This window comes from Medicago truncatula, chromosome 1 (assembly GCF_003473485.1).
Source record: "Medicago truncatula cultivar Jemalong A17 chromosome 1, MtrunA17r5.0-ANR, whole genome shotgun sequence".
NCBI lineage: Eukaryota > Viridiplantae > Streptophyta > Magnoliopsida > Fabales > Fabaceae > Medicago > Medicago truncatula.
The window spans coordinates 12,508,619-12,525,800 of NC_053042.1; the positions used below are offsets into that span (position 1 = coordinate 12,508,619).

A 17,182-nucleotide genomic window follows, 5' to 3' on the forward strand; every position below is an offset into this window, starting at 1 on the left:
TTAAAGTAAAGGAGTTTTTTTTTTATGCTTTGAATACTAGTGCAATTTTTTAGACTAAAATAAGTTAAGGGTCTGTTTGGAAAAAAAAAAAAAACTAAGTTAGCTTATAGTTTATAAGCTCGTTTGAGAAAAATAAATCAATTTTGTGAAAGTGCATTAGAGCTTAACGCGCAAAGCATTGATTAGTAACAACTAACAAAAAAAAGGAAAAAGGATTGTTGGTTGGACTTGGATGAATAGATTAAGCTCAAAGTAGGTAGCACATGCTTCCACTTTAGGACTTTTGAGAACAAAAAGGGAATGTTTTTTTCATTTTTGTTTGACAAGTTTCAACATGAAAAGGATATATAAGGAATCTTTTTTATTTTTTCCAAAAATTATTACTAGATCTATTTTGATGGATATTTCCCACTTAAAATAAACAATATCATTAATAACGCAATTAATTAGGGATCTATCTTTTTAGAACAATAGATGTTTGGGACTGGTTAGAACATAAACATTGGGTAGCTTTGCAAGTTTGAGTCTACGTGTGACAACTCTTTCAACGAGAGATGGATATTTGATTAATATTTTGTAGCTTTGCTTGACCACGGTTTCAACTTCAACAATCACTATGTTTATATATTTTGACTATGTTTATTGTGTTTTTCTTTATGACATAGATGCGGGTGCTCTTACTCACTACTATATTTGTACATTTTGAATGATAGTAGTAATTTTTTTAAACGCCAAATTTGTTAATAATAAGTTCATGAACAAGATGAGCCGAGACCGGCAAGACGGAAACAACAGAGTAAAGGGTGTCGTGCACAGACAAAACATCCAAAAGAAAACTCATACACATCGTACATCAAACAAACATCAATATAAACACCACCCAACTGATGGCCACCATCAACATCAATAAAAACTAACCATCAAAACCAAAGGCAACACCAAAAATCAATTAAACCCCCATACAATTGTGGAAGTCAGAGTCAAGTTCCGAAAACGAACAAGTTCAAACCTCAAACTTCACCTCGAATGACCACATAAACAAGTTCCAGACACCTATCGGAAACAATCAAGTGATAGTACTTGTTTGAAAAAATTAAAAACAAGTAAAAAAGAAGAAAAAAAAACAAGTTATAAAAATGTGAGAACTGTTATCTTTTGATTTCAGAGAGAGAGAGAGACAAGTTATGAAATCTCAAAACGTAGTAGGAGTGTGAGTGCGATACGAATAAGTGAATACGTAGAATTTTGAATTTTAAGATACAATATGTCTCTAGAAGAAAAAATGTTCTATACCTACACTTTGAGTTTGGATGTAATGTTCCAAACTGAGTTGGCAAGGGATTGATTAGGATCCAAATGGACCATAATCATTTTTTTTGTGTGTGTTTTTTCTAATATCAATTCTTATTTTGCTCATTTTTCTCTGTTCAAATTCATCAGCCAAATTGGAGTAAAAATCATCTATATTTGCTTACATAATAATGAGCTCAATTTTTTAATGTCCTTGAGCTACTAAAGGAAACAAGGGAAATTGGCAGACTCATACTCTTAAATCTTGCTCATTGGTGGTGAATATTTTCTTTAATACATGGTTATCTCTTGGTGACAGATGATTAACCATGTGTAATATTAAAAAATCTGAATGTAAAATTAAGAAAAATTACTGCATTTATATTTTAAATAATTGAGTTTTTGTATACTTGTATAATTTTTAAATTTTGGAAATTCGCTTACAATTATTGGTCAGTGGTGCCTACATAATATAGTAGAAAATGTTCCTGCTACACTTACAATTCATGGCCTACGTGCAATTTGTTTGGTCTGAAATATATATATATATATATATATATATATATATATATATATATATATATATATAGACCAATGTACAATCAGCGTGACAAAACATAGAAACCAATCACATGTCAATTATCAAATCATCAATTAAATAAACATAATTAGTGTTCTTTCCTCTTAAATAGTGATAGCACCGACACTTCATACTAAAAGCATGTCAAATGTTCGATTGTGATTACATTCGATTATTCCATTTTAACTGATTATTATTGGTATCAATGTGTCAGCGACATGTCTAGTAGTGTTCGTGTGTCAGTGCTTCATAGCACACAACACTCACACAAATTATTATTGGTATCAATTTCTTTTCCATAGAGTGTGGTCTCTTACCAATTTTGTGTTTGTTTGACATGCTCCTATCTGAATAATTAGAAAGAAAATCCTGGCTTCTCATGCTGAGACATATAACCTGTTTATTTTGTACTTTCTAAATTCATATCAGAATGGCCTTAACTGAGATAGTCTTTAGAGCAGTTTAGCACATGAAAAAATTTCTCCAGCCATGAAAAATTTAGCTGAGACAACAGTATATCTTACAGAAATTCAGAAGATTACAAAGCAGAAACTAGACAACAAAAAGAAGGGACAAAAAATAGAAACATCTTGGATAATCAAAATAAATATGGACAGAAAATTTCGCTCTTACGGAAGAGCATGGATGACTGAAAACAATAATTTCTTTTCCAGCATTCAGTTACCAGAAAAAACAATGGATACTCTACAAGAGACAAGAGTTAATGATAACCAAAGTAGTCTTCTCATTTTGCCTTTAGTGAGCCTTTTTTAGATTTCTTTAACTGCCACGGTGGTAAGCAACCTTTATAGTGAGAGTGCAGAAACAATGAAGGCATTGATACTTCCATTTGCGGCATTGAGATTGATGACAGACAACTGAAAGCGGTTCGAAGCCTCTTTTTTTCACTATCACAGCCTTGAAAATCGGGATCATGCTGAACAGTGGAAGTTTTAAGGGCTTCAGGGAGTATGCAATTGCAACAGGAACCTACAATGAAGACAATAATTTCAAATTCTTAGTCAAGGTGGTATTTGAAATTCTCTAAAACAGAATTCGAAAAAAGTATCTAAACGCGAAAGAGTGTATCTTATATTTGAAAACATGTCATATATATATATATACCTATTCTTGCAAGACGATTGACCCATTTCGGTATTGAATTCCCTGTTAGCTTGTAACAAATATCTTCACAGAAATGGTTGCAATTCTTCACAATCAAGTGATAACTATCACCATTGTATTTTGCAGACTGGTTCTCCATGAACTCTCGAATCTGGAATGGATCTAAGTTAGTAGTTCCCATGAATATAGACTTCCGGAACTTGAATCCAGGACACTGCCTAGGTTCAACTTCAAATACACCACTTGATGGATAGTCATGGGCTCCAAATGCATATTCTACTCCATAAACTGTCAGCATAGTAACTTCATCTTAGAAAATATTCCAAAGTCCAAAAATAATACTAACTTTCACCATATTAAGAAAAGGAGAACTTAGTTACACCAGATATAAGTAACATGCACATGAATAGATATCCCTTTCTCTAAGTTTTAAAGATATATCAGTTGACACCTTTTCCTATGAATGTGATCAAACATTCATCTAATCTAGACCTTGAAAGTAAGGCTGCATTCTCACTAAATGATCTTAAATTAGTATGCGGGATTAAAGGTCTTTTTTTTATAAGCCAGGATTAAAGGTTATTTCTTAGTCCATGATAATTAGAGGTTAGGTAAGCTAATAAAAAGTCTGTTTGAATTGACTTATTTGAGCTTATATACTGATATAAGCACTTGTGTGACTGTTTGGGAGAGCTTACGTATATAGCTTATGACAAGTCAATAAGTTGTTTTCAGCTTATTTCCATAAGTTCTCCAAGATAGCTTATGAAAACAACCTATACCTTGTATGAAACGGTTTGACTTTAGGTTATCTTTTGTTATAGAAATTGTATACACACAAGCGCTCGTGCTATAAGCACTTCAGTTGTTTATACAAATAGAGCCAAATTTGAAATATGAGTTACATGAACATACAAAAACAACTAAGCCTTATCCCACAAGTGGAGTTGAGTATTTAGATCAGATGTTGTAATTAAACGATCAAACAATACCATAAACCAAATAATGTAAGTTCATGGAAAGGGAAGTTGGTAGCTTGGAAACAGTAACATAATATGTTGGGGAGAGCCTATAAAAACAGCTAACGCCATGTCCATAAGCTGTTTTCAGCTTATTTCCGTAAGCACTAAAAGATAGCTTATGAAAACAACTTATAGCTTATATGAAAACAGTTTGGCCTTTACTATACGCGCTTAACTGTGAAGTGAACTGACCTTCAACTCCAGTATGGAAAATACCAACACCAGCCCAATACATATAGCCATTAACTGTGGTCAAATCATACACATTGAGATAGACAGGAGTATTTCCGGGTATGTTTCCAGCTGATTTCACTTTAGAGAATATGCAAAAGGGTGTCACGGATTTGTCTTTGAGACGAAGACGAACGATAGAGGGCCATCCATTTTTGAATCCTGATTTCATTTTATGAATCACCGAATCCAGGAAGCACTCGATATCTATTTCCTACCTGCATATAAATTAAGAGAAAAAGATATAATCATTTGTACACATACCATATAACTGACAAAACATCAAAAGGAAGCACATAATAATTATGTGTTACGATAACATATATAAATAATGGCCAAAACTTCTTCCTTTTTGAACAAATTAACTATGAAAGAAAGGATATCTCTTCAGCCTTATAGTTTTGTCTAGTTAATATCATTACCGAATTTTATGCATCGTGAATCGTGATATGAAACCAAATGACATTTTTACTATAGATCTCATATTTACTCCAATAGTAATTGCATAAATACACATCACATGCCTTCCATTCAACACTAGTCAACACTTTAGATGCAATAGAGTAGTTATGAAATGTTCATGAATGACTATGACTTTTTAATGTAAAGCTTGCTTCAATTTTGGAAGGCAAAAAATGCAATACTCTTTTGAATGAATTGCTGATTTTCCTTTCGAATCAGACTAAGATATAGAAAATTTGATCGTAGCATCGGCTTTTTTCTCGTTTTACCATCATTTAATCAAACACAGGTAAAAGTTCAGAGTACTCCCTTCTACATTTTACTCAACATTTGGTCATTAACTTATTTCACTCGAAGGTTAGTAATTTACTCAACATCGGCTTTTTTCTATGTTTTCACATGCTGGTATTTCTTTTGAATTACAAATGTTAGTAATTTTAGCATTATCCTGAGGATGAAGGTCGAACTCTCGACCTCCAAGGCACTCCGTCTCTCATCTCCCCAATCTCAACCACTAAGCCAATCTTATATCTCCATGTGTTGGTAATTGATTCCACTTGACCAACATCTCACTCCTCCGGTTGCACCTCCAACTTGTGCATTTCTGATAACATTTGAGGTAAAGGCCGGGATTGCTGATTAGGCACGATATGATAGCCTTCTTCAGTAATTAGACATGGAAAACTGGACGGATTTTGTTATAGCCTGTTAAACCAGTCTATAAGTCACTTGTCCTATCCCCACTAGCCGGTTAACTAACAGAACTTAAATAATTGATCCCTCGTTAAGATTCAAGATGTGGCATCCATGCTCTTACTATCACATCAGTGAGAAAATTTCAATATCAAGCTTCACTGTTAATAAATTTTCGCTCACATGTCTTAAACAGAAGCTATAGGTCCTCACTCAGGGTTTTATCAATACTCCAGCTATAATATTTGGACACATACAAGCTTTCTTGGATACCAATAATAACAACAAAAATTATGTATAGTAGACTATGAACTTAAACCAATAATTCTATATTTGGACTTACATATGTGATATACCTTTTTGGGTACCAATAATAACAACCACAAAAATTATGCATTTAGTAAGAGCATGGATGCCACATCTTGAATCTTGACATCATAGAATACAAACAAACAAGAAGCAAAAAGTTCAACTTCAACATGTCATAAGGTAAGAAACTAAATTGGTATAAAAAACAATTACCATGTTATACAAATTGAAACAAAATTAACTATAATCTTACATCATTATGCCTCCCAGATTTCACAGTAATAAAATGTCCAAATTTTCCTCATTTAAAAAATCTAAATCTAATTACTAAAGAAATGAATTAGCAACATGAGAAGTTCCAAATTCCAACTACCAAGACAAAAATAAAAACCAATCAAATTTACAGTTGAAGCATTAAGAGTGATTTAATAAACATATTTCAAGATCTAACTCAAATCTGAGCTCAACTTCATGACATGAAACTGATAGAAGAAAAAAATTAATAAAACATTATCAAAGGTAATAGATCAGATTAGTAAACAAATTAACAAAATTAACACAAAAATAAATAACATTAACAAACAATGGAGTAGCTGATCTTATACAAGCAAAACAACAATTAGAAAAAGAAAATACATAAAACATGCAACAACAAAAACCAACTTAAAATAAAATAAAAATTAAAACCAAAAGGTAAAACCATGCAAGACAAATAAAAGAAGAACAACAAAAACAGAAAGACAAACAAACCTTTTAAGAGTGAAGTGAAGAATAACACCAACAAAATATGAATGAATTATTATTATTGGTCATAGTTGGTTTTTGAAAGAGAGAAAAAGAAGAGAATGGAACAATGTGTGTGACTGAAACTCACACATTGTTTTGTTTTCTGAAGTGCAAGCTGGTTGTGTTGTGTTGTTAACTAGTTATAGTTAAGAAAGCAGACACAAACTACTATGTCTTTTTTTATGCTTAATGAGCAAATCATAATCATAAATAAACCATTATTTTTGGAAAATGAGAAAATTTGAAAAGTGAAAAATAATAATAATGGACAAAGTTTTGCAACTCAAAAAGTGAAATAAATTAAAATAACTGTGAAAGAAATTCTGTCTGGACTTGACACTTTGACATTGACTGTCATCATTGCATTTTGCTTTGAATGGATGGATTATTCTCTCTCTTTCTCTTTATTGAATTTTGTTTCTTTTTCTTTTTTCAAATACTGTGTGTTTGTTCCTTATTAGCAAAAAAAAAAATACTAGTTTTTTTTTTTAAACACTAGGTTATATTTTTATTGTAATGTTGATTTTTTTTATACTCAAATTAAAAATATATATTAACAAAAATTGGATCTAACTAGTTAGACTCTTACAACATGATAAATCATTGTTTAAATTTTAATTATCAGAACTATTCATATTTAGTGTTTGAACTGTTTTAAATAGGATTCTTCTAATAAAAAAAACATAATAAAAATCCATAAAAATAGATAATTTACTATCATCGTTGAAGTAAGTAGTCAAGAAAAAGGATTATCATCGTCCATTATACATTTATATCAATAAAGAATAATGTTGGTAACATTCTATCACAAATTTTTCAACACATTTTCTTTATTGATTTAAATTAATAAGACCTTCATTCAATTTATGTTAATCACTTAGTTACTGGTCCTTAAACAATTTTGATTTGAGCATCTTTCCAAAACTATTCTCCTTACATTATTACTTAATGCTCATTAATACGAGCTGGCTTAGCAGCTTTTGGTCTCTTAGGTGAGAAATTATTGCAGCTTTGTGATGCATAATGTATCATTATGTTTATTTTACGGGTTTCCTAACTAACCAGACAAATGTCCACAAATTATTGATTGATTACAAAAATGAAAGAAACATTCTCCCTGCACGTCAAATTAAAGTCATTTACTCCCTCCGTTTTAAAATATAAGCAAAATTCACTTTTTAAATTCATTCATTTTAAGGATGTATGTGGTTCATAATATGGACCACATACATCATTAAATGAGTGAACCTAAAAAGTAAATTTTGCTTATATTTGAAACGGAGGGAGTAGTCATGTTTTCTCACAAAGTGTCAATTTATATTTTAAAATTTTAATAATTAATTTTTTTTAATAAATACTCATTATTTATAGAATCTTTAATATATTCTTTAAAATACATGTTAGCGTAACTCAAATAATAAATATATAGTTTTTTAAAAAGCAAAATTGATAAAAATTGATAATCATCTAATGTCTACCATAAATTTCACAGTGAAAAATTGCAGATCATGTTTTGAAGAATAACAAAGAATAACACAAAGATATATATATCAGGCCAATTTAGAACGTGGATCTAAATATTTCTAAAAATTCACATTCAAAAAATATATATTCAACCGTTTCATCTCTTCCACAACCTCGTGCACATAAAAGTGAGCCAGAGTATGAAATATGGTACAAATAGTCATTGGATAGATTGAACAATATGTACTACATGATTGTTTGCATTTGTTTGAACATGATCTCTTTTTTATCCCTAGCTTTTTTAGAGAATCATATCATTGTACTTTAGAAGATCATTCTACACCTAAGATAACAAAGCTTTGAGACTTGATATTCAACTTGATCAATTTAGAGGATCTTTGTATCCCGACGATTGCTTTGAATTCTATGTGGATTAATCAGAGGATTGTTCATGTCATACACTTGATTTCGACTTTCTTATCTTTAGGTTATTCAATGAATTGTCGTGTCCAAGCGATTGACTTTTACATGCATATGTGCTTATCATACAGAGGATTACTTATGCACAGACAATGTGTTTAGCTGATTGTTGACTTTGTGTTGACTAGATAATTAGTTGCATATCTTTAATTTAACTTGACTTGAGCTTGGTCGTCTTTTACCATGTGTTCATACTCTAAAGGTTCAGTGTGCTTCTGATAGTTTGGATTCCTTGATTCTTCTAATAATACTGTGTTTAGCTAGTTATACTTGATGATTGTTGAGACACTAAAATCATGCACACTTGAACACATAGTAGATAAATTATTCCTTCCTATGTTAACATCAAAACATCATATGATGTTCCTTTGATTTGTTATCATCAAAATATACGGTGTGAAGCATTGTGACAAAAGCAAATTGTTTCTAACAATCTAACCCTCTTCACAAACTAGGCTTTTAGACAGACTAATAGGCCTGGTCAGGCTTTTAAAAAGGTCAGGTCAGACTTAAAATAAAGCCTTTAACAAGTAAAAGGTCAAGGCTTAGACCTTAGTTTTTTCAACTAGGCCTAGCCTATTTAAGCAAAGCCCAGCTCGGCCCAGCTCATTCGCATCCCTACCGTTATTAATTCATGAAGAGATTGATTTTTTTCAAAAAATTGATGAAAATCAAAAGAGGTGACCGACCACAAAAAAAAAAAAACGAGGACAACTCTATTATAATGGATAGTGAAGATGAAGAAACAATTTCACTATGATATAATTTTATAGTGCATCAACACTTTTTTTTCGGTCTATAGTGCACTAACATTTTATAGTGCATCTCTATTTTATTTTAGGGAAATGTTAACTTGTGCCCTAAGGGCACAAGATAAAGATCTTAAAATAGAAACAAACAATAAATATTGTATTAAAAATATAAGTTTTTGAACTTTTAAGATTATGAATGCACAATTTTCAAGGTTAAATTTCTTTATTTAGTTTCTGCCCTTAGGGCACAAGTTAACAAGAGCTTTTATTTTAAGCTCTATTATGATGGATAGTGAAGGTGAAGAAACAATTTCACTACGATATAGTAATTTTATAGTGCATGAACACTTTTTTTCTGGTCTATAGTACACTAACATTTTATAGTGCATCTTTATTTTATTTTAAGTTCAAACAAATGCACCCATATATATTTTTTTTTGTAAAAAAAATTATAGTTAAATTTTTTTGTTGGTAGCTGGAGTTTGAATCTCGGACCTTGCATTAAATATATTACCAACTTTGCCAAGCCAACGAGTACAAATTATAGTTGATTTGATTCAAAATATAAAATCAAGATTAAATTAAATCATTTAATTAAACAAAAAATATCAAGTAAGAAAATTTAAATAAAAGAAAAAAGTTACTAAAAGTCATCCTAAAAAAAAAGTCATATAGATTATTGAAAACATTTCAATTTTTTCTAAAATGGAATACTTTATTCCGGAAAAGGACAAGTTATAAAAAACAATTCCACAAAAAAAGTTTTAAAAAAAATATCTTATGAAGAAAAAGATTTGAATTAAAGTAATTTAATAACATTCCAAATTTATGAAGATATAATATCACCAGACCAGAATCCCATGCATCAAAATAAACACGCAGCGAAGAAATTCAACCGTCAATATTACTACTTTATCAAAATGAAAATCTATCCAACGACCCAGATTTAGCGCAACGAAGGGTACAAGCGTAATGAATCAAAGTAGCATGAAGTGTGCGAGTTTGAACTTTGAAGATTGATAAATAAAACAGTGTTTGGGCTTTATCGGAGTGAGTGAGAGTTACATTACACAAACGTGTGTTTCGCGCTCTTTCTCTTCTCTCTCTCACCGTTTCAGTTTCATTTCTCTGGTAATTTTCAAACCTTTTCTTCATTTCAATTCCTATTTGCTTTAATATTGATTCATTCATAGGTGTCGAGTTCGAATCCTATCGAAAACAATTATTTGTCCGACTTTATTTTCATCTGAGATGAACATCGGAGGGTTAAGACTTCAAATTTTGACAATGTTGTACTCGTTGTGTAACGTTTTTATTTTAAAAAATATGATACTATTTTTTAGGTTTTCTTGTTGATGGTGGATTGTGTAATTGAAATATTTAATACACGGTTTAAATTACACTGTGTTTTATTGGGGGAAGATGAAGGATTATTTTTAATGTCTATTCAATTTTGATTTTTTTTTTCAAAATTGGGGGATTTGTAATTGTAGGAGTCTAGTTTAGGAGAGAAGTAAAATTCTCAAACAATTTAGTGTTTTAATCACTGAAATATTTTTACATTAGATGTTATAAGAGTGTTAAAAAGAAATTACCACTTTTTCTCTCCTTTTCTTGTTAATCAAGCAAGAAAAGGTTTATCTTCGCTCCTCGGTTCTTGTACAAATCTTTATTGTTCTGCGATAAGTTAAATAGCAGCAATATATCACTATAACTATTGCATTGCAGAATTTGAACAAACTACCATTTTCCGCGATTGTGATTGAAAATACTGGTCAGTATTAAATTGAAGGAAATTTTTTCAATTTGGTATTGATTGAAAAGAAATAGATCACTTTTGTTATTTTTATATATAAATTCTTTGTTTCTTTAAAGTTTGAACCTATCGAACCTGATAAACCATTATCTGGTCTGGTATGGTTGGTCCAGTTGTTGATGAACTTTTAATGTAACTATTCAGATAGTCTGGCAAATATTCTGTGACGTTTATGGTCATAATTGTACATTATCTTGCTGTTTTGGTTCAGGAAGCTACTGGATTCACAAGTTTCTCGAGCTTGATGAGGAAGGAAGAATCCACTCCGTTTGGCAGACCTTACAATTTCATGGCGCCTCAAGATGATGTCAGTAAATCATGTTATGGCTATCTTAATTAATTTTCTTTATGTGCAATGTGATCTGCTTATATCTGATATGCTCTATTTTACTTTGATTTTTCTCTCTAACAGCAAACTCCAAACAAACCTATGTTACCACATTGGACTACAGCTATGCAGGTGTAAAACATTTTCTACTCTGAACCAATTTGTGATGGTATCTTGGTCGTGTAACTTCGTCTTTTACATAGAGAAAAAACTGACTCGTTTTATCTTCTTTTAAATTTTAAACAGGCTTATTACAATCCAGGGTCTACTCCAAGCCCCTTTTATAATCATCCACTTGCAGCTGCTCCTTACTTGTATCATCAGTACATCTTGCAAAATCAGGTAATGATATACATATTACTGCTTTGTATGACATGTTTCTTTCTTAGACTACGATAGAGGGACCAGTCACCTGCTTCACTTTCACATTTTTTGTTGTTTGGTGCAGGCAAACAATGTACTACTTCAACGTGATGCTCTACATGATCCCGTGAGGCTCTCCAATAAACCGCACGTAGTTGTTGAGGTGAGCCTAAACCTTTCAATAGATATATTAATTGCACTTCATTAATTTATTTTTTCTATCATAATGTCTATGGAATTCATTTTATGGTTAGTATATATTTAGTGGAATTTTCATATTTCTTTAGGGTGTGGGGTTGGGGTTACCAATTACTAGTGGAATGATTTAATGAACATTTCTTCATCTTAGAACAATTTCCATAATGAATTGTGTATGAGTCTGTATATTCATATATGAATGTTTATGCATTTTGGTCAGGATGCTGCAAAGGCTTTTTCAGAAATGGTACACAGAAATTTTGGCCAAAAAAACCAAGATTTCAACTTATTTGCTAGAAACTCACAACCTGTAAGTTTAATGACTGGCGAATCAAGAGAATTTGGAAACCAGTCTTCTGCACCCAAAAATGACAGGGATGGAACCTCAATGAGGTACAATTTGTTCTTGTTCTTCTGCTAAACTTGTTGGTAGTAATTTCCCAAGTCTGAATAAAAAATTATGTGTGCACAGTGCAGCAAGTGGAAGCAAGAGATCACCAGATAGAGATCAAGATGACAGTAACAAAGTATGTTGATCGTTTAATTTTTTATATAAAAATGTGGGTGATGAATGTAACGTGTTCTGCCACTGTTATGTTTCGGTTTCGAAGTTAGAACACTTAAGAAATGAGTAGTTTATTAAGGCTTTAAAATTATTTGTTAGTATGGTTAAATTCTTCGAAAAAAAGTCTAATTACATCCTTTCTGTGGCAGAATTCTCCTTTAACTAAGAAGCATAAATCTAACATGATTACTGCGGATGGTAAGATTTTTCTTTTGATTATCTTATGATAAAAATTCATTTTTTATTATGATCTATAATTTGAATGTTCAGAAGGTGAATGGTTCCAAAGACATGAACTACAGCTCATGTGACTAACAGTTTTGCATCTTGTTTCCTTGTAGAAAATTCATCTGGTCTGGCTCAGAATTTGGGGACAGTCATCAAGGAATCTGATGCCGACATTGTTAATGTCGATGCTCAACTTAAAAATATGGTATTGTAACTTTTATGCGTTTTCGTAGCATGTTTGAAAAGTTTTTTTTTTTTTTTTTTTTTTTTTTTTTTTTTTTGTGGATTAGCTAAACTAGAAGAATAATCAGTTTTTTACTAAGATAACTAGTAAAATCTCTTTTGAATCATTATGATATGCACACACTTGGAAAATCTCATTCACACATGTTATAGGTAGTGTTGTTAAATAGAGGCTCTGTAGCATTGTTGCGTAGCCGAATTTGAATGAACTGCCATTTTGTGTAATCTGCGATTGAAAACACAAGTTACAGGCGCTGTTTGATATTGGAATTAACTCAAACTCGTAAGGCAAGGAATGTCCTAGCTTTATAAGCACTTATTAAGCACTATCTGTTGCAGTCAATGTGGGACTCGTCTTTTCCAATAAAACCACACTACATCGTGTTACAACATAACTTTTTTAGAACTATAAAACATAGACACAAACATGAAGACACCAATAATAATTTAATAAAATAGAAGTGTTGGAATGTAACCATAGGTGTTAGTTTCGTACAAGTGTCGGTCACTGACAAATGTCAAACACTCGGACACGCCTTCAATTTGAAGCGTCGATGTAACATAGATTTAGAAAAATGGAGGTCGCAAAAATAAAACTCTAAGGCCAGATTCTCTTGAAATCTTAAGCTATTATGCAAAGTTACCGTCATGAGATGCCCCATCGACATATTGTATGTATAGAGATTTAAATTGTTCATTTTCCATCTCGAATCTTGCTAGATATGCTTAAATTTGTTGGCTAGCATAGTTGCACCATCTACCTAGTCCTATAAAAATATCTGTATGATCCACGACGCCATGCCGAATTGGCAATAGTTATAGAATGTTTACCTGCGTGGGCAACTGATCTTGTAAGAACTTCAACTTCAACTTGTCTAAAAAATTTCTTTTGTTTTAGTTTGCATTTTAGCTAAATATATACGGGGAATACATTTCAGATAGTAAATTTCTTCTTAAGGTTGCTAAGTTTAATTCTTAACTATCTAGCACAAAGTCTAGCATTTCCTATTTGGCTGCATTTCTTTTGACAGGAAGGTGATGACATAAGAAAAGAAAGAAAAAGGTTGTCAAACAGGAAATCAGCTAAAAGATCAAAGATAAAGAAACAGGTACATACTAGACCATGACTGGTGCAATGCAGCAGGTTTTGTGGTTCCGTTATAAATAGTTATCCTCATAATTACAGAAAATATTGAAATGTCTATGAATTCGATAATGGTTTAATCGCACATGATTAAAATGTAAAAAGAAAAAGATGCTGGTTATTTTCATTATTGGATCTCATCGTTTAGTCCCAAAAAGTTTTTTTTTTCAACTCCTCACTCTAATTTTATTTAATAAATTATTAAATGTTATGCTGATCTAATTAACTTATTAAGTAATTGAGATAGCATAAAACAGCTGTGTTTGGTTGATGTCCTATTTTTTCTAATTGACTTTTTATCACTTTCTTGTTTCTATTTTCCTTTGCTTTTTATCATGACCTTATGTCCTAAACATGCATTTAAATGGCAGTGACAAATACAAAATTAATCACGTGCCTACCCAATATACTTGTACCTATTTGGAATTTTAAAACCACCTATTTATTAAAGCACATAACAGAACTCTAGGAGCTAAGCTGCATTTTAGACAGTAATGGATATACTGACAACTATTGAGAGCTAGATAGCAAAATATCCAAGAAACGATGTTCTTAACTTGATTGGTTATGCCACATGGCCAGCTAAGTTGATCAAAAGGACAAATCAGGTCTTAGTTTCCTTCATTGATGATCAGTTTCAATGACATGTTTATATTAACAGTATAATTTTTTAAAAAAAACGTAAACTAATGGTTTCTTTTTTATCGACTTATATTCTTAACAACCTTTCCCTTTATTTGGAACATGATTGTAGGTACATGATTATGATTATATATGATAGGGCTTTATGTCATCGATTGATCCATGTAATTTGAATCCACCTAGTGCTAAAAGAGCAGACTTTTGTTGTTATTGTTGTTGTATGATCATAGGATCTTGGCTTCCCAAACAGCCAAATATTATCTTCCATTACTATTGTGGAAGTTGAAAATTTTACTTGTGCTTCTTGTTGACGTTTCTTACATCTCTTGTGAATTTGTTGTAGTTTCCTCCTGGATTACATAATTTATAAAACTTTATCATGTTCTTGAACTTTGTATTTCATTTGATGTTCTCATTATTTGTGCCTTGCCAGCAAGAATGTGAAGAGCTATATAATAAGATAGACACTCTTAAGGATGAAAATTCTGTCCTAGCACAAACGCTAGCTAAGCTTTCTGAGGAATGTCTGGAGCTTGCCAATGAAAATGATTCCATTGAGGTCCATCATTTTAACTCCCCTCTTTATTTGTTCAGTTTTATATCATTCATTCAACTAAGATACTTGTTTTGGTTGAGAAAATATTTTCTGTTTTCGCTTTTCATTAGAAAAATGCCATCTTGTTTTCTAATATTTGCATGAGAAACAATTAAATAAACTAAAAACTAGGTGATACTTTCGTAATTAATAAAAGGAAGAAATGAAAACTGTTAGGAGGTCAGGTGGAGTCGAAAATTGAAGATGAATCCCGTCAATTGGCAAAGAGGAACCCACAGTGTGCTTAACACCATATATCATCTCAAAATCTTAAGGCAATTATTATTAACTGATAGGAACTAATTCTGAATACAGAAAAAAATAGTATAAATTGATAGAAAAGTATCTATATAATAACTGAATCTCTCCCATTTCTAAAAAAGTAGGCCTCTCTAATCTCTTCTACCTATTATTTATAACCTATGATCTCTCTTTGTAACAAACTTTCTAATTAGGTAGTACAATTAATTATCGAAGTTACCTAACATGAAGGTAGGCAAGTTAATTTTGTTAGATGACAATTATTTATTTAAAGCTTCTGATATTGGTTTATGAAGAAGTTAGTTCTGAGTATTGTATTGTGGTTCTCAATGCTCTATTTTCAAATATTGCTACTAATTTGAGTGTGATTTGGTGGTAGAACAGGAAGAGCTAGTTAAGAAGTATGGACCAGAATCAATTGCAGATCTATTGCTCATTAAGCCTGCTTGAAACTCTGTGGTGGAGCCAAAAAATAGTTTAAGACAGGAAGCATATCAAAGTGTACAATTCATTTTTTCTTTTTCTTTTCAAGAAATGTACAATTCTTTTTATTTGAATTTTTGACCCTGCTTTCAGTTTTTAATCAATATTTCACACTAGACACAATGATTAGATTTGTAAATCAACATAAAAGTAAGGCTTAAATATGTCTTTCGTCCCTGTAAATATAGGCCATTTGAATTTTCGTCTATGAAGTTACTAATCATTTCAATCTGCCCCTGCAAATATTAATCATTTGACTTTTGGTCCTAATTAGGTTTTTTTGCTGAGGTGAGCTGTCATTAGCGACGTAGTGCCCATGTGGCAAGTGATGATTGGGCGAGGTGGTTTGCTTAAACAGGTCTTTCATCCCTGCAAATATAGGTCATTTGAATTTTCGTCCCTGAAGTTACTAATCAGATGTAATTAGGACCAAAAGTCAAATGATTAATATTTGCAGGGGCAGATTGAAAGGATTAGTAACTTCAAGGACGAAAATTTAAATGACTTATATTTGCAGGGACGAAAGACCTATTTAAGCCTAAAAATAACCTTTTATTGGTAAAATTAAATTGAGATTCTAAAAATTTAAAAGTTTTAGAGATATATTAAAATATCTTATTTATATTTTAATTAATAATAAATAATAATTTAATCAGTTAAATTATTCCTTTTTAATTTTAATTTATCCTGTTTTTGGTTTTCATTTTATTTCACAAAAAGTGTAGTTACTTCATGTTTGACAAAATCACGCTAACTCTGTTATTTTGTTGAAATTTTAAAGTGTAGTTTTATTCAAAAATCATGTGGTTCATAGTGATTCTTTCAAACTCATTGTGAATACAAACATACACAAAACAATGAATTTGAATGCATGTTTAATAATCTTTTTTGAAAATGTCAACCCCTCTCTTTTTAGATGTGTTGTTTTCTTGAAAATCACTTGATTCTTCAATTTGCCAAAAAAGAGGTTTTAAGTAGTGAACACAGATTTTGCCTATGTGTTGACACGGTTCGACAATACTTATGTTTCCATGTTGCAAACTTGCAACAATTTCACAAGGGTATTAGTGGAATTAAAATAAAAAAGTGGACTTCTCTCTTTCTTCTCAATTTTGGAGAAAC

At 31.2% G+C, this 17,182-nt stretch overlaps 2 protein-coding genes across 2 annotated transcripts; one reads left to right on the top strand and one right to left on the bottom strand.

Annotated features, from left to right (window-relative positions):
- Positions 1–2,331: 2,331 nt before the first annotated feature.
- LOC25482693 (deSI-like protein At4g17486) lies at positions 2,332–6,695 on the bottom strand. Its single transcript, XM_013611284.3, has 4 exons — positions 6,463–6,695; positions 4,210–4,466; positions 2,996–3,283; positions 2,332–2,860 (listed from the first exon to the last, which is right to left on the bottom strand). The coding sequence occupies exons 2-4, from the start codon at positions 4,418–4,420 to the stop codon at positions 2,616–2,618; spliced, it is 744 nt and encodes a 247-aa protein (XP_013466738.1). The 5' UTR covers positions 4,421–4,466; positions 6,463–6,695; the 3' UTR covers positions 2,332–2,615.
- A 3,341-nt stretch (positions 6,696–10,036) lies between these two features.
- On the top strand, positions 10,037–16,289 carry LOC25482694 (G-box-binding factor 1). The gene is made up of 12 exons (XM_013611285.3): positions 10,037–10,325; positions 11,222–11,317; positions 11,423–11,470; positions 11,585–11,680; positions 11,787–11,864; positions 12,120–12,292; positions 12,372–12,426; positions 12,614–12,662; positions 12,806–12,897; positions 13,967–14,044; positions 15,155–15,280; positions 15,962–16,289. Exons 2-12 carry the CDS (start codon positions 11,255–11,257, stop codon positions 16,025–16,027), a joined length of 924 nt encoding a protein of 307 aa, XP_013466739.1. The 5' UTR covers positions 10,037–10,325; positions 11,222–11,254; the 3' UTR covers positions 16,028–16,289.
- The last annotated feature ends 893 nt before the right edge of the window (positions 16,290–17,182 follow it).

Excerpts from the sequence above, each read along its gene's own strand:
- LOC25482693 (XM_013611284.3), bottom strand. The coding sequence starts at position 4,420 with ATGAAATCAGGATTCAAAAATGGATGGCCCTCTATCGTTCGTCTTCGT. Across the intron at positions 3,284-4,209 it reads TTTCCATACTGGAGTTGAAG|TTTATGGAGTAGAATATGCA; the intron begins GTCAGTTCACTT and ends CTATGCTGACAG. Across the intron at positions 2,861-2,995 it reads CAATCGTCTTGCAAGAATAG|GTTCCTGTTGCAATTGCATA; the intron begins GTATATATATAT and ends TCTTCATTGTAG.
- LOC25482694 (XM_013611285.3), top strand. The coding sequence starts at position 11,255 with ATGAGGAAGGAAGAATCCACTCCGTTTGGCAGACCTTACAATTTCATG. Across the intron at positions 11,471-11,584 it reads ATTGGACTACAGCTATGCAG|GCTTATTACAATCCAGGGTC; the intron begins GTGTAAAACATT and ends AATTTTAAACAG. Across the intron at positions 12,663-12,805 it reads TAACATGATTACTGCGGATG|AAAATTCATCTGGTCTGGCT; the intron begins GTAAGATTTTTC and ends GTTTCCTTGTAG.